Genomic DNA, 26,601 nt, shown 5'->3' with positions numbered 1-26,601 from the left:
CGGGGCGAGAAAATGTGGCTTGACCATTTGCCAACTGTCGGTGGAAAATGGAGGGGGAGTTGTGGAATCCTTGTGGAAGGCATGTCCACGTGTACTGCTGATTTTTAAATGTGAAGGCAAATTTGTATTGGCACGTTTTTGCCAATGGAATGGACCAGAATCCATTGCTGACGTCCAAAACCGTAAAGTATTGTAAGTTGAGTCTCTGCTTGAGCATGGTCTCGGGACTTGTGGCTACGGTGGGGGCTGCTGCTGGGGTGACTTTGTTGAGTTCCCGGTAATCGATGGTCAGTCGCCATGATCCATCGGGCTTTCTCACTGGCCAAATCTGGGCATTATTAGTGGAGGCTACTGATATAAGTATGCCCTGCTCTAATAAGCTGTCGATAACTTTTGCGATTTCTCCCTCTGCCTCTTGGGGAAATCCGTATTGCTTTTGGGGTCTAGGGTCATGTCCTGTGATTTGGACGGAACCAGTCATCCGGCCACAGTCGTGTTTGTGGGTCGCGAATGCTGTCCTGTGCTTCTGCAGAACTGCCCTAACCTGCTTGTCTGTGCTAATCATGGTCGGGTCAAACCAGAATTCGCCAACTGCGCTAATCTTGTTGGCGTATTCACCTATTGTGAGCGTTGCGGGGGCTCTTGCGGATTTTGCCATTCTCCAAACACATTGATTGACTGGATCGAAGGACAGGTTGTGGCAATTCATAAAATCTATGCCTAAAATGTGTTCTGCTGTGTGGGGTAGATCGACTAAAACTATGGGGTGCTTTGTCGTTGTATTGCCAATTTGAATGGGTACAGGGGCTGTGATGTGTCCCTGCTGTGAGTGGCCTGTAAAGCCGCTGAGGGTGATGGTGGCTGTAGTGGGCCACGTGTCCTTTTGAAACATGGTGGAGGAATTAATTGTGGTGTGGGACTCTCCTGTGTCCCAGAGAAACTCGATGGGCTGTCCCTTACACCCCCCCCTCGCGCACCCCCCCTCGTGCACCCCCCCCCCCCCCCCCCCTTGCGCACCCTCACACACCGCCCCTCACACACTTATTCAATGGGCTCAATGGCTTCCTGTATTGTTCTAACGTTCTGTGAAATGCTGTTGACTGAATCCCCTTTTGACATCATGTTGTGTTTGCTTGGGCCCCTTCAGGTTCCTCTGGCTGCTGAATCGGTTGATGTTGTGGTCTTCTGTCTTGCACTGATGGGCAGTAATCTCCTGGATTTCCTGGTCGAGGCCAGTCGAGTCCTCAAACTGGGGTAAGGATTGTTGGTCGCATCATTCGACAATTTCAGTTACACACAAGTTGCTGAGATACATTTGCACCTTCCCCATCCACCCCTGCCTCTCCCATGACTCCTGCATACGTCTCATGTCAACCTCCTAAATATGTTGCATTGCTTTAGTGCCTTTCATGATCCCAGGACATCCCAAACTGCTCCTTTTGTATTCTGGGGGTAAGGAGGGAAGTGACTCAGGGCTGGGGGGGAGAGAGCGTCTCGAGGCGCAGTGGGTTTTGGGGCTGGGTGGGGGGCTGGAGTTCCCCGGGGATGGAAAGTGACCCAAGACGAGTGTGACAGTGCAGCACAGTCAGAGTTCATTACCGGACCCCTTGTTGCTCTTTGACAGGGGGATTCTAATGATCGCTGAAGTCGCCAGTAGATTTGAAGATGTCCGGAGTTTCGTCAATATCCTGGGATCTCTTGGCTTTAAGATCATTTCAAAGGTAATGTTTAAAACTACAATTTATTTGAACTTGTTGGGGAGATGGGAGTGTATAAAGAATAACGCTTGAGGATCTATGTCGTTGGATCTCCCCTTTAATGTGGTCACTGGTGTGAACCGGCACCTCGACAATCTGGGGCTGGCAATGTTCGTCCATCTCCTGGCAGATCTCCCGTAGCCAGGCGGAGGACCCAGGTTCACTGGGGTTAAAGTTCAGGGGTAATTGTACCCGTGACTCAGACCCAGCTTAGTTTCACTGGCGCCAGACATTGTATCTGACCGTCTCATCTGGCATTGATATCATAGACTTTACAGTGCAGAAGGAGGCCATTCGGCCCATCGAGTCTGCACTGGCCTTTCGAAAGAGCACCATACATAAGCCCACACCTCCACCCTATCCCTGTAACCCAGTAACCCCACCCAATACTAAGGGCAATTTTGGACACTAAGGGCAATTTATCATGGCCAATCCACCTAACCTGCACATCTTTGGACTGTGGGAGGAAACCGGAGCACCCGGAGGAAACCCACGCAGACACTGGGAGAGCATGCAGACTCCGCACAGACAGTGACCCAAGCCGGGAATCGAACCTGGGACCCTGGAGCTGTGAAGCAACTGTGCTAACCACTGTGCTACCGTGCCCCCCTTGGGCATCCTCCTGTAGAACTGTAGTCAAACCCAGTAGGAATTTTAAAAAATAAAAAAAATTTTAGAATACCCAATTAAATTTTTTCCAATTAAGGGGCAATTTAGCGTGGCCAATCCACCTACCCTACACATCTTTTTTTTTGGGTTGTGGGGGTGAATCCCACGCAAACACGGGGTGAATGTGCAAACTCCACACCGACAGTGACCCAGAGCCAGGATTGAACCTGGGACCTCGGCGCCGTGAGGCTGCATGGCTAACCCACTGCGCCACCGTGCCACCCCCCCCCCCCCCAATAGGAAATTAAGACCATAGGAGCAGAATTAGGCCACTCGGCCCATCGAGTCTGCTCCGCCATTCAATCATGGCTGGTATTTTCTCATCCCCATTATCCTGCCTTCTCCCCATAACCCCGATCCCCTTATTAATCAAGAACCTATCTATCTCTGTCTTAAAGACACTCAATGATTTGACCTCCACAGCCTTCTGCGGTAAAGAGTTCCACAGATTCACCACCCTCTGGCTGAAGAAATTCCTCCTCATCTCTGTTTTAAAGGATCGTCCCTTTAGTCTGAGGCTGTGTCCTCTGGTTCTAGTTTCTCCTACAAGTGGAAACATCCTCTTCACGTCCACTCTATTCAGGCCTCGCAGTATCCTGTAAGTTTCAATAAGATCCCCCCTCATCCTTCTAAACTCCGAGTACAGACCCCGAGTCCTCAAACGTTCCTCATACGACAAGCTCTTTGTTCCAGGGATCATTCTTGTGAACCTCCTCTGGACCCTTTCCAAGGCCAGCACATCCTTCCTAGGTACAGGGCCCAAAACTGCTCACAACAGAACATAGAACACTCCAAATTGGGTCTGACCAGAGCCTTATACAGCCTCAGAAGTACATCCCTGGTCTTGTATTCCAGCCCGCTCGACATGAATGCTAACATTGCATTTGCCTTCCTAACTGCCGACTGAACCTGCACATTAACCTTAAGAGAATCGTGAACAAGGACTCCCGAGTCCCTTTGTGCTTCTGATTTCCTAAGCATTTCCCCATTTAGAAAATAGTCTATGCCTCCATTTCTCCTTCCAAAGTGCATAACCTCACACTTTTCCACATTGTATTTCATTTGCCACTTCATTGCCCACTCTCCTAGCCTGTCCAAGTCCTTCTGCAGCCCCCCTGCTTCCTCAATACTACCTGTCCCTCCACAGATCTTTGTATCATCTGCAAACTTAGCAACAGTGCCTTCAGTTCCTTCTTCCAGATCATTAATGTACATTGTGAAACGTTTTTGATTTAACTTGTTTTTATTCAAGATTTCACAGAATTTTTGCAAAACCGTGTCACTGACCCAAGTCTCCACACTTGGGGCTTTCGCATCCCTCCACATTAACAAGAGCCTTCTCCGGGCTACCAAGGAGGCAAAGGCCAGAACTCCGGCCTCTTTCGGCTCCTGTACTCCCGGATCATCCGATACCCAAATATCGCTATCCCCAGACTTGGCTTTCCCCACCCTATGAATTTCTTGCCAAATCCAAATCTGCCTATCACTCCCCACAGGTACTCCCACTCCACCCAATCGAAGGCTTTCTCCGCATCCATTGCCGCCACCACTTCTGCCTCCCCTCCTTCCGAGGGCGTCATGATCACGTTCAGGAGCCTCCGCATATTCGTGTTCAGCTGCCTGCCCTTGACAGACCCCGTCTGGCCCTCATTAATCACCCCCAGGACACAGTCCTCAATTCTAGTGGCCAGGATCTTGGCCAACAGTTTGGCGTCTACATTAAGGAGCAATATCGGCCTGTAGGAGCCACATTGCAACGGGTCCTTATCTCGTTTCAGGATGAGCGAAATCAAAGCCCACTACATCGTCGGGGGAAGGGTTCCCCTTTCCTTAGCCTCGTTGAAGGTTCTCAACAAGAGCGGGCTCAACAACTCTGAGAATTTCCGATAGAATTCTACAGGATATCCGTCCGGTCCTGGGGCCTTGCCCGACTGCATACCCTCCAAACCTTCAACCAATTCCTCCAACTCTATCGGGGCCCCTAATCCTACTACTAGCTCCTCCTCCACCTTCGGAAACCTCAGTTGGTCCAAGAATTGCTTCATCCCTTCCCTCCCCTCCGGGGGTTCTGACTCGTACAATTTACCATAAAAGTCCTTGAAGACCTCATTGATCCTTTCCGAGCTCAGGACCGTGTTACCCCCCCACCCCCGTCCCTAATTCCCCCAATTTCCCTGGCCGCCTCTCTCTCTCTTCCGCAGTTGGTGCGCCAGCGTCCTGCTTGCCTTCTCCCCATACTTGTACACCGCTCCTTGTAACTTCCTCAACCGAGCCTCTGCTTTCCCTGTGGTAAGCAAGTCAAACTCCGCCTGCAGGCTCCGGCGCTCCTTTAGCAGCCCCTCCTCGGGGGACTCCTCATACCTCCTGTCCACCCTGAGTATCTCCCCCACAACCTCTCCCTCGCCATCCTATCCCTCTTCTCTCTGTGGGCCCTGATAGAAATTAGCTCCTCCCTGATAACTGCCTTCAGCGCCTCCCAGACCACACTCACTGAAACCTCCCCAGTATCGTTGGTCGCCACATAGATTTGGATACTCCTCCTAATCCGCCCACAGACCTCCTCATCCGACAACAGTCCTACGTCCAGTCTCCACAGAGGGCGTTGGCCTCTCTCTGCCCCCAGCCTCAACTCCACCCAGTGCGGGGCATGGTCCGAGACCGCAATGGCTGAGTATTCTACCCCCTCCACTCTCGGGATTAGCGCCCTGCTCACCACGAAAAAATCGATCCGCGAGTACACTTTGTGGACATGGGAGAAGAAAGAAAACTCCTTCGCCCTTGGCCGAGTGAATCTCCACAGGTCCACTCCCCCCCCCCCCCCCCCCCCCCAATCTGGTCCATGAACCACCTCAGGGCCTTGGCTGCTGCCGGCCTCTTACCCGATCTAGACCTAGACCGGTCCAGTGCCGGGTCCAGGACCGTGTTAAAGCCCCCCCCCCCATTACCAGACTGCATGACTCCAGGTCCGGGATTTTACTCAACATTCGCTTCAGAAAATCCGCATCGTCCCAATTCAGGGCATACACGTTCACGAGCACCACCTGGGCCCCCGGCAGCCTGCCACTCACCATAATATACCTACCCCCTTTATCTGCCACAATACCCCTCGCCTCAAATGCCACCCATTTGCTCACCAAGATTGTGACCCTCCGGTCTTCGCATCCAGCCCCGAGTGAAAGACCTGCCCCACCCATCCCTTCCTCAGCCTGGTTTGATCAGCGAGCTTCAGGTGTGTTTCCTGTAGCATGGCTACGTCTGCCTTCAGCCCCTTTAAGTGCGAGAACACACGAGCCCTCTTGACCGGCCCATTCAGGCCCCTCACGTTCCACGTGACCAGCCTGGTCGGGGGGGGTTGATTACCCCCCCCACCCGCCGACTAACCATCCCCTATTTTAGGCCAGCCACGTGCCCACGCCTCCCGCACACTCCAGCCCCCCAGCTGGAGGCTCCCCGTCCCGACTCCCCCTTTAACTCCAAAGGTTGCTTCCCCTACAGCCAGCAGATCCCCCTCTCCCAAATCAAGCATCCACTTAACCCCAATTCCCCCCATTACTCTCCCGTAAGTCAGCTGACTCATGCCGACCCCGGCTGCTCCTGCCTCTACCTCCAATCCCACTGTTGGCTCCCTCTACGGGCCTCCAAACTCTCTCCCCCCAACCACGTGAGGGAGAGAGTGCCCCCCCTTATTCCCGTGTGTCAAGAAAGAAAAGCTCAAACAAACAAGCAAACTTCAGGTGCTATTCCCAACGACACGCAACTCTTTCCCCCCCCCCCCCCGAACTTCCCTCGCTGTCGGCGAAGCGGTGGAACCGCACCACCATAGCTCTCGGTGGCTCGTTCGCCCTCGGCCTCCTTGCCAGGACTCTGTGCGCCCCGTCCAGCTCCAGGGGCCGCGGGAAGGCCCCCGCGCCTATCAGCGTCCCCAGCATCGTGGTCACAAATGCACTCGCATCTGACCCCTCCGCGCCTTCAGGGAGCCCAGAATTTGCAGGTTTTGCCTCCTCGACCTGCTTTCAAGGTCTTCCAGCTTCTGCCAATAGATGCTTTCATAGGGGCCAACATCTCCGCTTTTAACTCGGTGAAGCAGCTTCTAAGAAACTCCTGCTGCTCCCGGGACCACTGGGCCCACGCTGCCTGATCCGTGCCGGCCGCCACCTTGCCTTTTCGAGCCCGTTCGCCTCTCTTCTCCAACGCAGCTTTTTTGATCGCCCCACTGCTGGTCCACTCCATACCGCGCTGGGGGATCCTCACCGTTTCCTTCCCACACCGGGAATCGTCGTCCAAGTGCCGCTGGAGCTCCGTACAAGGGCCCAAAAGTCCGTTGTCGTCCGTGCGACCTACCCGGGCATAGCCGCAACCGGAAGTCCTGTATTGTAAAAAGTTGTGGTCCCAGCACCAACCCGAGGCACACCACTAGTCACCGGCTGCCATCCTGAAAAAGTCCCCTTTATCCCCACTCTCTGCCTTCTGCCAGTCAGCCAATCCTCCATCCATGCCAGGATCTTACCCTGAACACCATGGGCTCTTAACTTATCGAACAGTCTCCTCTGCGGCACCTTGCCAAAGGCCTTCTGGAAATCTAACTAAATCACGTCCACTGGTTCTCCTTTGTTTGACTTGCTTGTTACCTCCTCAAAGAACTAACAGATTTGTCAGACACAACCTCCCTTTGACGAAGCCGTGCTGACTCAGTCCTATTTTACCATGCACTTCCAAGTACTCCGCAATCTCATCTTTAATAACAGACTCTAAAATCTTACCAATGATCGAAGTCAGGCTAACCGGCCTATAATGACCTGTCTTCTGCCTCCCTCCCTTCTTAAACAGCGGTGTTACATTAGACACTTTCCAGTCCTCTGGGGCCCTTCCTGCCTCCGCAATGGCTGAGTACTCTACCCCCTCCACTCTCGGGATTAGTGCCCTGCCCAGGTACAGGCCGTCCGGTTTGTACTGGTCCCACCTCCCCAGAACCGGTTCCAATGCCCCAGGAATGTGAATCCCTCCCACTTGCACCATCTCGCGAGCCACGCATTCATCCTGTCTATCCTGACATTCCTGCTCTGACTAGCTCATGGCACTGGTAGCAATCCTGAGATTACTACCTTTGAGGTCCTACTTTTTAGTTTAACTCCCAACTCCCTGAATTCAGCTTGTAGGACCTCGTCCCGTTTTGTACCTATATCGTTGATGCCTATGTGCACCACGACAGCTGGTTGTTCACCCCCCCCCCCCCCCAGAATGTCCTGCAGCCGCTCCGAGACATCCTTGAACCTTGCACCAGGGAGGCAACATACTATCCTGGAGTCTCGATTGCGTCCGCAGAACCGCCTGTCTATTGCCCTTACGATTGAGTCCCCTATCACTAGAGCCCTGCCATTCTTCTTCCAGAATCCTGCGCAGCAGAGCCAGCCACGGTGCCATGAACCTGGCTGCTGCTGCCTTCCCCTGGTGAGCCATCTCCCTCAAAAGTATCCAAAACGGTATATCTGTTTTGCAGGGAGATGACCGCAGGGGACACCTGCACTGCCTTCCTACTCTTGCTCTGTCTTTTGGTCACCCATTTTCTATCTCCCTCAGTATTCTTTATCTGTGGTGTGACCAACTCGCTAAACGTGCTATCCACGACGTCCTCAGCATCGTGGATGCTCCAAAGTGAGTCCATCCGCAGCTCCAGAGCCGTCAAGCGGTCTAACAGGTGCTGCAGCTGGACACACCTCTTGCACGTGAAGGAGCCAGGGTCAGTGGACGTGTCCCTGAACTCCCACATCGCACACGAGGAGCTTGACACGGGTCTGGGATCTCTTGCCATGTCTTAAACCTTCGGTTAACTTTGGCTGTGTCTTCTCTGGCTCACTGGGAGAACTCACTGGCAGTCAGTTCAAGTGGCTCAAATTGGCCTGAGTTGACTCTTCCCCACCTGCTTTTAGATCACAGTAGCTTAAGCTAACTGACATCCAATTATGTGAGTGGTAGGTGCAGCCCCTTGTTAATCTTCACTGCACACATTCTAGATTAATTTAAATTCCTGAAATTTAAAAAGGAAAAGTCTTACCGATTCAATTCCCACCGAGCTTCAAATTCCCAAACTCACTCTTCACTGTGCCTCACTCTGGCTGTGTCTTCTCTGGCTCACTGGGAGAACTCACTGTTTAAGTAATCAAAATTGGAGAGTGAGGAAAGGGAGAGTCTGAGGGAGATGAGTGAGAAGGGTCAGAGGGGAGAGCTGTTGAGGAGGAGAGGTAGAGGATGGCTTCCTGTAAAGGGGGATTCAGATAACGAATGGCGGTTTGAGCCTAAGACAGTCAGTCATCGTAGAAAAGAGGCGGGTGGGGGGGTCATAGGCAGTTACTCGAATAATGGAGCCCTGCATAGTTGGAGCAGGGGTTTCCAGAGGGAAATGAGTTTGAGATATTATTCAGTGTCAAATGGATCTGGGGGTGGAGTGTGGGGCGAGTCGGGAAACCACTTGATCATGATCGGGCTGTGTAAGTAAGTTGGTGTTTCATGCTGTGAAGTTTACTCAGACTCATGACTTGCTCCTTCCAACAGGACACGGCGAACAACTACTTTTATCTGTTTGACTTCAGGAAGAGCCGATCTCTCCAGGGGAAAGACAAACTTCCTCAACTGCAGCTCAAACCATGCCTTTACAAAAAGCGTTGAGACCTTTGGAGAGAGTGGATAAACTGGAAGGAGCTGCAGAGTGAATATTACTGGCAGACGTTACAAGTGAATGAAGTGTTAGGGAAGAGGACGTTTCACCACCGATTGTTGTGTCGAAACTGAACTGTGGAAAAGAAAACATGCTGGATTATATTGCTGCCTTTTAAAAATGTTGTATAGCCTCTCCGAGGCGGCTGAACGTGAATATTATGTAAGGGAGAGGCGGTGATCAATGAGGGTGTCACTTCGGGAATGCGTAACTTGGCTGAAGCCTCTCCACAGTCTGTTTCTGAATGATTTGGACATTTAAATTTTTGTATTTTTGTAAAATAAAATGTTACGTCACTAAAAGACTAGGTAAATAACAATGGGTGAGGAACGTATTGTCATCTGTCTCTAGCTGCAGACTGCAGGTTCTGTACAGCTGGTCTTTCCCTCAAACAGCCACTATCACAGTTGAGTTGTCTATCTCCAGGGCAGTGCGGGGCGCAGTGGTTAGCACTGCTGTCTCACGGCACTGAGGACCCGGGTTCGATCCCGGCCCAGGGTCACAGTCCGTGTGGAGTTTGCACATTCTCCCCGTGTCTGCGTGGGTTTCACCCCCACAACCCAAAGATGTGCAGGGTAGGTGGATTGGCCGCGCTAAATTGCCCCTTGGAAAAAAATAATTGGGTACGCAAAAATATTATTTTTTAAAAAGTGTTGGCCAGAACGTCGTGGGAAAGGTCAGAAATATGAGCAGTTCCCAGATCATGTTTAGCCCGAATTACTGTGAATTTAAATGTGAACAAATCTCCCCCGGTGTTACTGAGAAAAATAAATCCCCCCCCGCCCCCCCATACTCAGCCTTGACTATGTTGCAGCTCCAGGCTGTCTCGGGAAGAAAATTCCACAGACAACTGACCCAAAGACAAAGAACAAAGAAATGTACAGCACAGGAACAGGCCCTTCGGCCCTCCAAGCCCGTGCCGACCATGCTGCCCCACTAAACTACAATCTTCTACACTTCCTGGGTCCGTATCCCTCTATTCCCATCCTATTCATATATTTGTCAAGATGCCCCTTAAACGTCACTATCGTCCCTGCTTCCACTACCTCCTCCGGTAGTGAGTTCCAGGCGCCCACTACCCTCTGCGTAAAAAACTTGCCTCGTACATCTACTCTAAACTTTGCCCCTCTCACCTTAAACCTATGGCCCCTAGTAATTGACCCCTCTACCCTGGGGAAAAGCCTCTGACTATCCACTCTGTCTATGCCCCTCATAATTTTGTATACCTCTATCAGGTCGCCCCTCAACCTCCTTCGTTCCAGTGAGAACAAACCGAGTTTATTCAATCGCTCCTCATAGCTTATGCCCTCCATACCAGGCAACATTCTGGTAAATCTCTTCTGCACCCTCTCTAAAGCCTCCACATCCTTCTGGTAGTGTGGCGACCAGAATTGAACACTATACTCCAAGTGTGGCCTAACTAAGGTTCTATACAGCTGCAACATGACTTGCCAATTCTTATACTCAATGCCCCGGCCAATGAAGGCAAGCATGCCGTATGCCTTCTTGACTACCTTCTCTACCTGTGTTGCCCCTTTCAATGACCTGTGGACCTGTACTCCTAGATCTCTTTGACTTTCAATACTCTTGAGGGTTCTACCATTCACTGTATATTCCCTACCTGCATTAGCCCTTCCAAAATGCATTACCTCACATTTGTCCGGATTAAACTCCATCTGCCATCTCTCCGCCCAAGTCTCCAGACAATCTAAATCCTGCTGTATCCTCAGACAGTCCTCATCGCTATCCGCAATTCCACCAACCTTTGTGCCGTCTGCAAACTTACTAATCAGACCAGTTACATTTTCCTCCAAATCATTTATATATACTACAAAGAGCAAAGGTCCCAGCACTGATCCCTGTGGAACACCACTGGTCACAGCCCTCCAATGAGAAAAGCATCCCTCCATTGCTACCCTCTGCCTTCTATGGCCTAGCCAGTTCTGTATCCACCTTACCAGTTCACCCCTGATCCCGTGTGACCCCTGAAGAGAAAAACATTCTTCCCGTCTCACTCTTCAATGGGAGATCCCCAAGTTTTCTTTGGTAAAATATTTTATTGAAGCATTTGTGATTTTATAACCGTAACAGTAAACCATATACAAACAACCATAAACATAGTGTAAAGATGACCCCAGGTTTTTGAACAATGTCGCTTGAATGCCTGCAGGTCCAACCTGACCAAACGCTCCTCGCGACACACAGCCTTCCTCTCCGCTATCAGTCGCGTGAATCCTCTCTCAGCTGATTGCTTGTGCTACATGTGTTTTGCCCACCACATTCACTCTTAAAATTTTGTCCCCAAAAATCTTTAGCTGAGCATGACTTGTCCTTGGAATCTAAAGTGAAACTGTCCAGGGCTAGAAATACAGAGAGGTCACAACAGGGGAAATATGCTGATGACCTCGATCAGTCCCAGTCTCTCCTTACTCTCCAAACAAGTAAATATTTCTCATAGGATTAGTAATTCTGTTGTGAACTCTGAGCCACTGGCAGATTGATGGAGGGCAAATAAGATTAGAGAGTTGAATGCAGAACCTAAAGATGGAAGAAATGGATTTTGATTCATCAGGTGCTAGCACCAGTATTGGGGAAAGTGGGAATTGTACTGTGGGGACAATCTTCACCTAAACTGCTGGGACCAGAGTTCTGGTGAGTCATATAACAAGGGCCATAGAGGAAACTTTAAACTAAATAGTCATCAAGCAAGGAAAGATATGGAAAATTAAGGGAGGATAAGGCAAGAGAGCAAGGTGGTAATAAGGGTGATGATAATCAGACTATATCAAGCAGGGGCAGAGCGCACCAACGCAAACCTGCACCAGCAGAGCATTCATAACAACTGACGACTGTCAGTTCAATTAGAAATAAATATACGATCTGATAGCCATTACAGAAACATGGTTGCAAGGTGACGATTGGATTGGATTTGTTTATTGTCACGTGTACCGAGGTACAGTGAAAACTATTTTTCTGCGAGCAGCTCAACAGATCATTAAGTACATGAGAAGAAAAGGGAATAAAAGAAAATACATAATAGGGCAACACAACATATACAATGTAACTACACAAGCACCGGCATCGGATGAAGCAGACAGGGTGTAGTGTTAATGAGGTCAGTCCATAAGAGGGTCATTTAGGAGTCTGGTAACAGTGGGGAGGAAGCTGTTTTTGAGTCTGTTTGTGCGTGTTCTCAGACTTCTGTATCTCCTGCCCGATGGAAGAAGTTGGAAGAGTGGGTAAGCCGGGTGGGAGGGATATTTGATTATGCTGCCCGCTTTCCCCAGGCAGCGGGAGGTGTAGATGGAGTCAATGGATGGGAGGCAGGTTCGTGTGATGGACTGGGCGGTGTTCACGACTCTGAAGTTTCTTGCGGTCCTGGGCCGAGCAGTTGCCATACCAGGCTGTGATGCAGCCCGATAGGATGCTTTCTATGGTGCATCTGTAAAAGTTGGTAAGAGTCAATGTGGACATGCCGAATTTCCTTAGTTTCCTGAGGAAGTATAGGCGCTGTTGTGCTTTCTTGGTGGTAGCGTTGATGTGGGTGGATCACAACAGATTTTTGGAGATGTGCACCCCTAGGATTTTAGAAGGATGCGGGGGGGGGATCTTATAAAAACATAAAATTATGAAGGGAATAGATAGGATAGATGCGGGCAGGTTGTTTCCACTGGCGGGTGAAAGCAGAACTAGGGGGCATAGCCTCAAAATAAGGGGAAGTAGATTTAGGACTGAGTTTAGGAGGAACTTCTTCACCCAAAGGGTTGTGAATCTATGGAATTCCTTGCCCAGTGAAGCAGTTGAGGCTCCTTCATTAAATGTTTTTAAGATAAAGATAGTTTTTTGAAGAATAAAGGGATTAAGGGTTATGGTGTTCGGGCCGGAAAGTGGAGCTGAGTCCACAAAAGATCAGCCATGATCTCATTGAATGGTGGAGCAGGCTCGAGGGGCCAGATGGCCGACTCCTGCTCCTAGTTCTTATGTGTAGCCACATTTTTAGACCACAGGGCCAGCAGGACGGCCTTCCAAACCGTCCCGTTCTCCCTCTCCACCTGCCCGTTTCCCCGGGGGTTGTAGCTGGTCGTCCTGCTCGAGGCAATGCCCTTGATGAGCAGGAACTGACGCAGCTCACCGCTCACGAAGGAGGATCCCCGATCGCTGTGGATATAGGTGGGAAAACCGAACAGAGTGAAGATGCGGTGGAGGGCTTTGATTACCACGGCAGAAGTCAAATCGGGCATGGGATGGCGAAAGGGAACTGGGAGTACTCATCAACCACATTCAGAAAGTACGTGTTGCGGTTGGTGGAGGGGAGGGGCCCTTTGAAGTCCACACTGAGGCATTCAGAGGGGCGGGAGGCCTTCACCAGGTGTGCTCTACCTGGCTGGTAGAAGTGCGGCTTGCACTCTGCGCAGACTTGGCAGTCTCTGGTGACGGTCCTGACCTCCTCAATGGAGTAGGGCAGGTTGGGGGCCTTGACAAAATGGAAGAACCGGGTGACCTCCGGGTGGTAGAGGTCATAGTGGAGAGTCCGGAGTCGGTCCACTTGTGCGTTGGCACATGTACCGCGAGGGCATCACGGGGTTCGTTGAGCTTCCCCGGGTGATACAAGATCTCATAATTATAGGTGGAGAACTCGATCCTCCACCTCAAGATCTTGTCATTTTTGATCTTGCCCCGCTGTGTGTTATTAAACATAAAGGCAACCGACCGTTGGTCGGTGAGGAGAGCGAATCTCCTGCCGGCCAGGTAATGCCTCCAATGTCTCACACCTTCCACAAGAGGAGTGCCGAATTTTGGAGGCATGGAGGGTGCAGGAGAAGAAGGCCACGGGTCTGCCCGCCTGGTTGAGGGTGGCGGCCAGAACTACGTCCGATGCATCGCTCTCCACCTGAAAGGGGAGGGACTCGTCAACCGCACGGATCGTGGCCTTGGCGATGTCCGCCTTGATGCGGTTGAAGGCCTGGCGGGCCTCAGCCGTCAGGGGGAAAACTGGAGTGAATGAGTGGGCGGGCTTTGTCCGCATAGTTAGGGACCCACTGGGCGTAATAGGAGAAAAACCCCAGGCATCGTTTCAGGGCCTTGGGGCAGTGGGGAACAGGGAGTTCCAGGAGGGGCGCATGCGGTCGGGGTCGGGCCCTAGGACTCCATTTTCCATGACATAGCCAAGGATGGCTAAGCGGTTGGTGCGGAACACGCATTTCTCCTTTTTGTATGTGAGGTTAAGGAGTTTGGCGGTATGGAGGAATTTTTGGAGGTTTGCGTCGTGGTCCTGCTGATCGTGGCGGCAGATGGTGACGTTATCTAGGTACGGGAAGGTGGCCCGCAGTCCGTACCGGTCAACCATTCGGTCCATCTCTTGCTGGAAGACCGAGACCCCATTAGTGACGCCAAAGGGAACCCTAAGGAAGTAATAGAGGTGGCCATCTGCTTCGAACGCAGTGTATTGGCGGTCCTCCGGGCGGATGGGGAGCTGGTGGTAGGCGGACTTCAAGTCCACTGTGGAAAAGACTCGATACTGCGCAATCTGATTGACCATGTCAGATATGCGTGGGAGGGGGTACGCGTCGAGCTGCGTGTACCGATTGATGGCCTGGCTGTAGTCAATGACCATCCTGTGCTTCTCCCCAGTCTTCACTACCACCACTTGAGCTCTCCAGGGGCTGTCGCTGGCCTCAATGACCCCTTCCCGCAGTAGCCGCTGGACCTCCGACCTGATGAAGGTCCTGTCCTGGGCACTACCGTCTGCTCCTGGTGGCGACGGGTTTGCAGTCCGGGGTGAGGTTCGCAAACAGGGAAGGTCGATCAACCATAAGGGCCGTGAGGCTGCAGACGGTGAGGGGGGGTAGGGGTCCGCCGAATTTTAAAGTCAGGCTTTGGAGATGGCACTGAAAATCCAGGCCGAGTAACAGGGCCGCGCAGAACATAGAACATTACAGCGCAGTACAGGCCCTTCGGCCCTCGAGGGGAGGACATACAGGCCCTTCGGCCCTCGAGGGGAGGACATAGAGCCGGAAGTTGCTGAACTCTACGCCCTGGACGGTGAAGGTCGCGATACAGTAACCCCGGATTTCCACGGAATGGGATTCGGAGGCCAGGGAGATTTTCTGGGTGATGGGGTGTACCGGGAGGGAGCAGTGCCTTACCGTAGTGGGTGGATGAAGCTCTCGGTGCTCCCCGAGTCAAAGAGGTCGTCGCGTGCCCATCGATCTTCACCGTCGTCGTAGCGGTCGCGAGGTTGCGGGGCCGAGACTGATCCAGGGTGATAGAGGCGAGCTGCGGAAGATGCTGGGAGGCCCCGGGCTGATCAGCGGTGACGGCGGTAGCGGTGGGCGACGAACGGTCAGACGAGCAGAGGTCCTGAGGCGCGGTCCAAAATGGCGCCGAAGATGGTGGCGCCCACGTGGCGGGCGGCATCAAAGATGGCGCCGCCCACGGGCCGCACGTGGCTTGCGGTGGGGAAGATGGTGGCGCCCACAGGCCGCACGTGGGGGGTGTAGAAATGCCGGGCCTGGAAACAGCGGCGACCGACCGGGCCTGGCAAACAGAAGCGAAGTGTCCTTTCTTCCCACACCCATTGCAGATCGCGCTCCGCGCCGGGCAGCGCTGCCTGGGGTGTTTGTTTTGTCCGCAAGAATAACACTTCGGCCCCCCAGAGTTGGCTGGCTGCCACGCAGCGCAGGCTTGCGGTGAGCTGGAGTCGGCAGCTGGTGGGGCCCACGATGCCCACGATGGTGCCGCGCGGTCGGGGGCGTAGGACTGAATGTTACGGGAGGCCACTTCTAATGAATTAGCGAGCTGCCTAGTCCCCGCAAGATCGAGCGTACCCCCTTCCAGTAGCCGCTGGCGGACGTACGCAGACTTCATGCCCATGATGTAAGCGTCTATAATTAAAAGTTCGGTATGCTGGACTGCCGAAACTGCCTGGCAGTCACTGTTCCTACCTAGGATCTGCAGGGCACGCAATAAATCGTCCAGGGTCTCCCCAGAGTTGCTGTCTCATGGCCAGAAGGTGCCTGGCATAAACTTGATTCACTGGTCGAACGTAATGTCCGTTCAGAAGTGTCATCGCTTCGGAGTAGGTGGGCACATCCCGGATGAGGGGGAAAATGTCAGGGCTCACCCGCGAATAGAGGACTTGGAGCTTCTGCGAGTCCGAGGGTTCTTCAGCGGATGTTCGGAGGTAGCTTTCGAAGCAGGCTAGCCAGTGGTCAAAGGCGGACGTGGCATTGGCTGCTTGAGGGCTCAGCTGCAGGCGATCAGGCTTGATGCGGAGACCCATCGTTGAAAAATCTTGTTCCATAAATTGATGCACTGTCAATTAACACGAGACGAGAATGGTGGAACAATCGAGGCTTTATTGAACAAGATGTTGTGCCTCCTGTAGCTGGAACCAGAATGGCTGCAGCTCAAGAGAGCACACACTTTTATACGCCAACTGCTGGGCGGAACCAGCAGGCAGGGATTTACCATCGTACCTCTAATATACGTGCAGTGCCATAATACATATAATATACCACTAGTGGTGTTCACCACAACTATCTCCAAAGTGCTCTCCCACAACCAAATCTAACACTTGGCCCGGTTCATTACCCAGTACCAAATCCAATGTGGCCCCCCCTCTTGTCGGCCTATCCACATATTGTGTCAGGAAACCCTCCTGCACACACGGTACAAAAACAGCCCCATCCAAACTATTCGAATTATAGTGGTTCCAATCAATATTTGGAAAGTTAAAACCACCCATGACAACTACCCTGTGACTACCGCACCTATCCAAAATCTGCATTGCAGTCTTTTCCTCCACATCTCTGTTACTGTTTGGGGGCCTGTAGAAAACTCCTAATGAAGTGACCGCTCCTTTCCTATTTCTAACTTCAGCCCACACTACCTCAGTAGACAGATCCTCCTCAAACTGCCTTTACTATCCTTGATTAACAATGCTACTCCTCCACCTCTTTTACCACCTTCCCTACTCTTACTGAAACATCTATACCCCGGAATCTCCAACAACCATTCCTGTCCCTGTTCTAACCATGTCTCCGTAATGGCCACAACATCGTAGTCCCAGGTACCAATCCATGCTTCAAGCTCACCAAACTTATTCCTGATACTCCTCGCATTGAAGTAGACACACTTCAAACCACCTTCATGCCTGCAGGTCCACCCTTGGTACCTTCCTCAGTACTGCACTACCCTCAACTTCCTGAACTCCAGCAACGCTATCACCTGGACTACAAATCAGTTTCCCATCCCCCTGCCAAATTAGTTCAAACCCCCCTGAAGAGCTGCAGCAAATTTCCTTCCCAGGATATTGGCGCCCCTCTGGTTCAGGTGCAAACCGTCCTGTCTGTCCAGGTCGCACCTTCCCCAGAATGTGCTCCAATTATCCACGTACCTGAAACCCTCCCTCCTACACCATCCCTGTGGCCACGTGTTTATCTGCACTCTCTCCCTGTTCCTCACCTCCCCAGCACGTGGCACCGGCAACAAACCAGAGATGACAACACGGTCTGTCCTGGCTCTCAGCTTCCACCCTAGCTCCCTGAATTCCTGTTTTACATCTGCATCCCTTTTCCTACCTATGTCGTTGGTACCGATGTGTACTACAACTTGTGGCTGCTCCCCCTCCCCCTTAAGGATCAGAGACGTCACGGACCTTGGCACCCGGGAGGCAACACACCAACTGTGAGCCTCTATCGTTGCCACAGAACCGCCTATCTGTACCTCTAACTATAGAGTCCCCAATAACTAATACTCTCCTGCTCTCCCCCCTTCCCTTCTGAGCCACAGGAACAGACTCAGTGCCGGAGACGTGGTCACCCTGGCTTACCTCCCCCACAACAGTATCCAAAACGGTATACCTGTTATTGAGGGGAACAACTGCAGGGGATCCCTGCACTGACTGCTTCGTCCCACTCCTTTTAAACTTCACCCAACGACCTTCATTCTTCGGAGTAACTACATCCCTGTAGCTTCTATCTATAACCGACTCTGCCCCCCTAATGATCCTGAGTTCATCCAGCTCCAGTTCCCTAACGCGGTTTCTGAGGAGCTGGAGATTGGTGCACTACCCACAGGTGAAATCAGCAGGGACACTGACGGCGTCCCTCACCTCAAACATTCTGCAGGAGGAACATTGCACTGCCCTCTCTGCCATCCCTTCCATTTATCCACTTGACAATTACAGAGAGATTTGTGCGGGGTAAGTCTTGCCTCACAACTTTGATTGAATTCTTTGAGGAGGTAACTAAGTGTGTAGATGAAGGTAGAGTAGATGATGTCGTATACATGGATTTTAGTAAGGCGTTTGATAAGGTTCCCCATGATCGGCTCATGCAGAAAGTAAGGAAGTGTGGGATCGAGGGAAATTTGGCCAATTGGATAAATAACTGGCTATCATAGATTATCATAGAATTTACAGTGCAGAAGGAGGCCATTCGGCCCATCGAGTCTGCACCGGCTCTTGGAAAGAGCACCCTACCCAAGGTCAACATCTCTATCACATAGAAGACAGAGGGTGGTGGTGGATGGAAAATTTTCAGACTGGAGACCAGTTACCAGCGGTGTACCACAGGGATCAGTGCTGGGTCCTCTGCTATTTGTGATTTTTATCAATGACTTGGAGGAAGGGGCTGAAGGGTGGGTCAGTAAATTTGCTGATGACACCAAGATTGGTGGAGTAGTGGGTGAGGTGGAGGCTGTTGTAGGCTGCAAAGAGATATTGATAGGATGCAGAGCTGGACTGAAAAGTGGCAGATGGAGTTTAACCCTGATAAGTGTGAGGTGATTCATTTTGGAAGGACAAATTTGAATGCGGATTACAGGGTCAACGGCAGGGTTCTGAAGAATGTGGAGGAGGAGAGAGATCTCGGAGTTCATGTCCATAGATCTCTGAAAGTTGCCACCCAAGTGGATAGAGCCGTGAAGAAAGCCTATAGTGTGTTAGCGTTTATTAACAGGGGGATTGAGTTTAAGAGCCGCGGGGTTATGCTGCAACTGTACAAGACCTTGGTTAGACCACATTTGGAGTATTGTGTGCAGTTCTGGTCACCTCATTACAGGAAGGATGTGGAAGCATTGGAAAGGGTGCAAAGGAGATTTACCAGGATGCTGCCTGGATTGGAGGGTAGGTCTTATGAGGAAAGGTTGAGGGAGCTAGGGCTTTTCTCTTTGGAGCGAAGGACGATGAGAGGTGACTTAATTGAGGTGTATAAGATGATTAGAGGGATAGATCGAGTGAACGTTCAGTGACTTTTTCCTCAGGTGGATGTAGCTGTTACACGGGGGCAAAACTATAAGGTTCATGGTGGGAGATATAGGAGGGATGTCAGAGGTAGGTTCTTTACTCAGAGAGTGGTTGGGGCGTGGAATGCACTCCCAGCAACTTTCAAGCGGTTATTGGATAGGCACACGGAGGGCACTAGAATGATTGGGAGTAGGTTGATTTGATCTTAGTGTCAGACTAGTTCAGCACAACATCGTGGGCCGAAGGGCCTGTACTGTGCTGTACAGTTCTATATTCTCTATCCTCCTAATTCCTGCCCTTTGCCATCTCCGGAACCCACCATCCAGCCTACCTGGTACAAACCGATGGTTATTATAAATCGGGGTCCAAGTCGATGCTCTCTCCACTCTCTTATATCTCCTCCACTGCCCCCAGATTCTCAGAGCCGCCACCACCACCGGACTTGTGGAGTATCGGGCCGGCGAGAACGCAATAGTTGCCGTTCTCAGTGCTCCCAAACTTGTGGCTTTCCCCTTGAGATATTTCCGGATTTCCTCCTCCCAAATGGGACACTGTCCCACTCTACTGCTGCTGGTCGCTGCGACCGCAAATTCCTCAGGGTTCATGAGGCGCTGCATTGCCTGCATGGCCATCTTTCCTATCCGACTGCTTCTTCTAAATTTGGAACAGGGGGCTAAGGCGGTGTTGTAAATGCGGGTACGGCTTTCGCTACTTTCCGAAAATACAGGCTTCCGACAGTTTTGACGCAACAAAAGTCTATCAGTTTTACCTTATAGCCCTGTTAGTTACGCATGCATACACACACTTCCGAATTATGAGTATTGATCAGAACTGCTTGAACACTTGTGGTTTTCTATTTCCAATTGGGTTTTTAATTCAAATTTCTTGGGTTCTCCTGGAGTGGTTTTCCACTTCTAGATCGGGTCCCGGCGGAGTCGCCAAAATGTTGCTCGTTTTAGCCTTAGTTTAATTGCTCTTGTTCTATCACCTTTGCTCTTGAGTCGCCAGGTATCTTTCTGACACCGCCGCGTGGTTCAAGTCCGAGTATTGATCAATGATCCACCGCTTAGTAAGAGTTAAATCAACGCACATTTATTATATACAGTAATCAATACTTATACATTAATTCTACTTCTAAGCTACTTCCTACAACTAACAGGCCAATACTTAACTTTGGAAATGGCCCACCAGGTCAGGGAAACGAATGGCTTTTCGTATGGGTTCTGAGCCTGCGGGATTCAAAGCTGGTACAGGTCAATAGTCAGGAGTGCCTATCTCGTAGCGAGTGTTGGAGTAAGACTTACTGTTTCTTGCGGCTGTTGTAGAGGGTCAGCAGAAGGGTCTCGAAGGGTGCGGAGAGGAGAAGAAGGGTCGATTTGAACTTGGCCCCTATTCTTATCGTCCCCAGGGGCGTCCCGCCTCTCGGGGCGGACCTTGTACCTGGTTCCAAGTGATTGGACTTGGTCCCAATCACTTGGTTTGATATTCTCCAATGCTGGGGCGATTCCTTGATCGATGGGCGGTTTCGAGGTGGTCATTCACCTCTCTTTGTGTAAGCTCCTGCTGGCGCCGAAAAGTCTGGGTCGGCTTTGTGTTACTAATTTGTAGCATATTGTTCCCGGGGATTGCTAATTTATATGCAGATGGCTGGTGTGTTGTTGTGTTGATGGCTGCAGGTATCGATTCGGTCGGGCCTCCCCAGAGGCGAATACACTGTTTTATCTGCAGCTGTCTGTTTGAGTCCTGTTGGCTGATTTTCCCATCAGCCTCTTCCGTTCGCCATTTTAAATCGGGGTTTGGCCATTCTAATCGAGAGCGGCGGGGACACAGCTGCCGGAGAAGCGGCCTTCAGATTTTCGGCAGGAGCAGTGGCGAGGGGTCTGTCGGGAAGGTAAGTTTACTTCTTTAAAAACTTTAAAAACTTACCTTGAAGAGTGATATCACAGCAAAGCAGTGACCTGATTGGCTGGTAAGGAAAGTGCTCCAATTAGCAGTAGCTGGGAGAAATTTAACTCTTCGTGTGTTGGTAAGTATTGTGATTGGTAAGTATAATCTTTATTCCTTTCACTTATTCATTATTTGATATTATATTTGTAATCAGTTGAGGTAAAGTGTAAAAATGGCAGGAGATCCCAGCCCCGTGTTATACTCCTCGTGCTCAATGTGGGAGTTCAGGGACGCGGCCGATGCCCCTGACTCCTTCATGTGCGGGAAGTGTGTCCAGCTGCAGCTCCTGTTAGACCGCATGACGGCTCTGGAGCTGCGGATGGACTCACTTTGGAGCATCCGCGATGCTGAGGAGGTCGTGGATAGCACGTTCAGTGAGTTGGTCACACCGCAGATTGGGATTGGTGAGGGAGACAGGGAATGGGTGACCAAAAGGCAGAGAAAGAGCAGGAAGGCAGTGCAGGTGTCCCCTGCGGTCATCTCCCTCCAAAACAGGTATACCATTTTGGACACTGTTGGGGGAGATGACTCACCAGGGGAAGGCAGTAGTAGCCAGGCTTGTGGTGATATACATCACTGTAAGTACACAAAGGGTTAATGTACATACACTACACCTAGCTAGACACTAGAGGGAACACCAGAGACATGACACACAGACAGTCAACCAATAGGTCAGTAAGATAGGACACGACCAATGAGCATTCACGATACACACAGAGGTGACACTACCACAGGGGGGCATTACACCAACCCATATAAAAGGACACATCACACATGCTCAGTCTCTTTCCAGTGGAGACACTCAGTGAGTACAGACACAGGGTTGATTGAACATCAGACCCACCACGTGGATTGTAGCAGACTGGTTCGTCAGTCTGAGTAGCTATAGAAGGATTAACAGTAGCGTCGAATCCAAGTAGGAGAATTGTTGATAGTTTAATGAATGTGTTAAAGCTATCTCCGAGTCTGAACCTTCCTTTGTCAGAGTGCACATCAAGAAAGCAGCTTATGCTACGTCAAGAGCGTAACAAAACAAGGCTCATGGCACCGTGGCTGGCTCTGCTGCACAGACGGGTGGGAAAAAGACTGGCAGGTCTATAGTCATAGGGGATTCAATCGTAAGGGGAGTAGACAGGCGTTTCTGTGGTTGAAAACGAGACTCCCAAATGGTATGTTGCCTCCCGGGTGCACGGGTCAGGGATGTCTCAGATCGGCTGCAGGACATACTGAAGGGGAAGGGTGAACAGCCAGTTGTCATGGTGCATATAGGCACCAACAATATAGGTAAAAAACGGGATGAAGTCTACAATCAGAATTTAGGGAGTTAGGAGATAAGTTAAAAAGTAGGACCTCAAAGGTAGTAATCTCAGGATTCTACCAGTGCCACGAGACAGTCAGAGTAGAAATTCAAGAATAGTCAGAATGAATACGTGGCTTGAGAGGTGGTGCAGGAGGGAGGGGTTCAGAGTTTTGGGACATTGGAACCGGTTCAGGGGGCGGTGGGACCATTACAAATCGGATGGTCAAAACCTGGGCAGGACTGGAACCAATGTCCTAGGGGGTGCTTTTCCTAACACTGTTGGGGAGGTTTTAAACTAATGTGGCAGGGGGATGGGAACCAGATTAGGAAGTTAGAGGTCAGTAAAGAGGCAGCAACTAAAGCCAGTAAGGTACTAGATAATAAACTCAATGTGACTAAGGGGAAGAGTAGACAGGGATGAGATGATGAACGCAAAGGGACAGGTGGTCTGAGGTGCATTTATTTCAATGCGAGAAGTGTAGCAGGTGAGGCAGATGAACTTAGGGCTTGGATTAGTACCTGGGAATATGAAATGAAATGAAAATCGTTTATTGTCACAAGTAGGCTTCAAATGAAGTTACTGTGAAAAGCCCCTAGTCGCCACATTCCGGCACCTGTTCGGGGAGGCTGTTACGGGAATATGATGTTATTGGTATTACTGAGACTTGGTTGAGGGAAGGGCAAGACTGGCAACTAAATATCCCAGGGTATAGATGCTTCAGGAGGGATAGAGATGGAGGTAAAAAGGGTGGAGGAGTTGAATTACTGGTCAGAGATGATATCACAGCTGTGATTAAGGAGGGCACGATGGAGGATTCGAGCACTGAAGCAATATGGGTAGAGCTAAGAAATAGGAAGGGTTCAGTAACATTGTTGGGACTTTACTACAGGCCTCCCAAAAGCGAGCGTGAAGTAGAGGCACAAATATGTAGACAGATTATAGAAAAATGTAGGAGCAATAGGGTGGTCGTGATGGGAGATTTTAACTTCCCCAACATTGAATGGGACTCATGTAGTGTTGGAGGCGTAGATGGAGCAGAATTTGTAAGGAGCATCCAGGAGAGTTTTTTAGAGCAGTATGTAAATAGTCCAACTCGGGAAGGGGCCATACTGGACCTGGTGTTGGGGAATGATCCCGGCCAGGTGGTTGAAGTTTCAGTCGGTGATTACTTTGGGAATAGCGATCACAATTCCGAAAGTTTTAGAATATGGAATATTGGAATATAAAAGCAGGGATGTACTTCTGAAGCTTTATAAAGCATTAGTTCGGCCCCATTTAGAATACTGTGAGCAATTTTGGACCCCACACCTCAGGAAGGACATACTGGCACTGGAGCGGGTCCAGCGGAGATTCACACGGATGATCCCAGGAATGGTAGGCCTAACATACGATGAACGTCTGAGGATCCTGGGATTATATTCATTGGTTGAGGGGAGATCTAATAGAAACTTACAAGATAATGAATGGCTTAGATAGGGTGGACATAAGGAAGTTGTTTCCATTAGCAGGGGAGACTAGGACCCGGGGGCACAGCCTTAGAATAAAAGGGAGCCACTTTAGAACAGAGATGAGGAGACATTTCTTCAGCCAGAGAGTGGTGGGTCTGTGGAATTCATTGCCACAGAGGGTGGTGGAGGCCGGGACGTTGAGTGTCTTTAAGACAGAAGTTGATAAATTCTTGATTTCTCGAGGAATTAAGGGCTATGGAGAGAGAGTGGGTAAACGGAGTTGAAATCAGCCATGATTGAATGGTGGAGTGGACTCGATGGGCCGAATGGCCTCACTTCCGCTCCTATGTCTTATAGTCTTATGGAAGAGTAAAAATTGGGGGAAGGCCAAGTGTAACAAAATTCGGCAGGAGCTAGGGAATGTGGATTGAGGGCAGCTATTTAAGGGTAAATCCACATTTGAAATGTGGGAGTCTTTTAAGGAAAGGTTGATTAGAGTGCAGGACAGACATGTCCCTGTGAAAATGAGGGATAGAAATGGCAAGATTAGGGAACCATGGGTGACGGGTGGAATTGTGAGACTAGCTAAAATGAAAAAGGAAACATACATGGAACAAACCATTACAAGGGGACATAAATTTAAGGTGAATGGTGGAAGATATAGGGGGGATGTCAGAGATAGGTTCTTTACCCAGAGAGTAGTGGGGGCATGGAATGCACTGCATGTGGAAGTAGTTGAGTCGGAAACATTAGGGACCTTCAAGCAGCTATTGGATAGGTACATGGATTACGGTAGAATGATATAGTGTAGATTAATTTGTTCTTAAGGGCAGCACGGTAGCATTGTGGATAGCACAATTGCTTCACAGCTCCAGGGTCCCTGGTTCGATTCCTGGCTTGGGTCGTTGTCTGTGCGGAGTCTGCACGTTCTCCCCGTGTCTGCGTGGGTTTCCTCCGGGTGCTCCGGTTTCCTCCCACAGTCCAAAGATGTGCAGGGTAGGTGGATTGGCCATGATAAATTGCCCTTAGTGTCCAAAATTGCCCTTAGTGTTGGGTGGAGGTGTTGACCTTGGGTAGGGTGCTCTTTCCAGACTGGCTGGGCCGAATGGCCTCCTTCTGCACTGTAAATTCTATGATAATCTATGATTAATCTGGGACAAAGGTTCGGCACAACATCGTGGTCTGAAGGGCCTGTTCTGTGCTGTATTTTTCTATGTTCTATCCAGGCGACCTAAAACTGATGAAGCTTTGGAGGAATATCGGGAAAGTCGGACAAATCTCAAACGTGCAATAAAGAGGGTTAAAAGGGGTCATGAAATATCTTTGGCTAACAGGGTTAAGGAAAATCCCAAAGCCTTTTATTCGTATATAAGGAGCAAGAGGGTAACTAGAGAAAGGATTGGCCCACTCAAAGACAAAAGAGGGAATTTATGCGTGGAGTCAGAGGAAATGGGCGAGATACTTTTTTAAAAAAATATATTTATTAAAGTTTTTTAACACAATTTTTCTCCCTTACAAACAATAACGCCCCCCCCCCCTTAACAAAAAAAAACGAGAAATCGCGCAGAGCAAGATATATACATGGCAAAATGATATATTTACACAGCTTTGTACACTGGCCCTCACCCGTACGTGCCAGTTTCCCCAACCCTTCATGTTATCTCTCGCTCAACCACCCTCCCAGGCAGTCCCCCTTTCCCTCCCCCTCCCAGGACGTCCCATCCACGCCCCGCCCCCCCCCCCCCCCCCCCCGGGTTGCTGCTGCTGGTGACCGACCTTCCTCTAACGCTCCACGAGATAGTCTAGGAACGGTTGCCACCGCCAGTAAAACCCCTGCGCAGACCCTCTCAAGGCGAACTTAATCCTCTCCAACTTTATGAACCCAGCCATATCATTTATCCAGGCCTCCAGGCTGGGGGGCTTTGCCTCCTTCCACATTAGCAAGATCCTTCGCCGGGCTACTAGGGATGCAAAGGCCAGAATGCCGGCCTCTTTCGCCTCCTGCACTCCCGGCTCGTCCACTGCTCCAAATATTGCTAGCCCCCAGCTTGGCTTGACCCGGACTTTCACCACCTGAGATATTGCTCCCGCCACTCCTCTCCAGAACCCCTCCAGTGCCGGGCATGACCAAAACATATGGACATGGTTCGCCGGGCTCCCTGAGCACCTTCCACATCTGTCCTCCACCCCAAAGAACCTACTCAACCTCGCCCCCGTCAAGTGCGCTCTGTGGACCACCTTAAATTGTATCAGGCTGAGCCTGGCACACGAGGAGGAGGAATTAACCCTACCTAGGGCATCAGCCCACAGACCTTCCTCGATCTCCTCCCCCAGCTCCTCCTCCCATTTACCCCTCAACTCTTCTACCAGCGCTTCCCCCTCTTCTTTCAACTCCTGGTGTATTGCCGACACCTTGCCCTCCCCGACCCATACACCCAAGATCACCCTATCTTGAACTTCTTGTGCCGGGAGCAACGGGAATTCCCTCACCTGTCGCCTCACAAAAGCCCTCACCTGC

The 26,601-nt window shown here is 50.8% G+C and overlaps 1 protein-coding gene across 1 annotated transcript in view; it reads left to right on the top strand.

The window, feature by feature from the left end:
* Positions 1-9,440, top strand: part of rrp8 (ribosomal RNA processing 8) — a 28,091-nt gene extending 18,651 nt beyond the window's left edge. Inside the window, exons 2-4 of the mRNA XM_072477561.1 lie at positions 1,148-1,254; positions 1,625-1,721; positions 8,976-9,440. Of these exons, the coding sequence (XP_072333662.1) occupies positions 1,199-1,254; positions 1,625-1,721; positions 8,976-9,089 (267 nt within the window). The 5' untranslated portion in view covers positions 1,148-1,198 and the 3' untranslated portion in view covers positions 9,090-9,440. The remainder of the gene's footprint in view (positions 1-1,147; positions 1,255-1,624; positions 1,722-8,975) is intronic.
* Positions 9,441-26,601: the final 17,161 nt, after the last annotated feature.

Source organism: Scyliorhinus torazame, chromosome 15 (assembly GCF_047496885.1).
Source record: "Scyliorhinus torazame isolate Kashiwa2021f chromosome 15, sScyTor2.1, whole genome shotgun sequence".
NCBI classification, from domain to species: Eukaryota; Metazoa; Chordata; class Chondrichthyes; order Carcharhiniformes; family Scyliorhinidae; genus Scyliorhinus; species Scyliorhinus torazame.
Note: the sequence above shows the minus strand (reverse complement) of the source record. Positions and strands in the feature narration are given on the sequence as shown.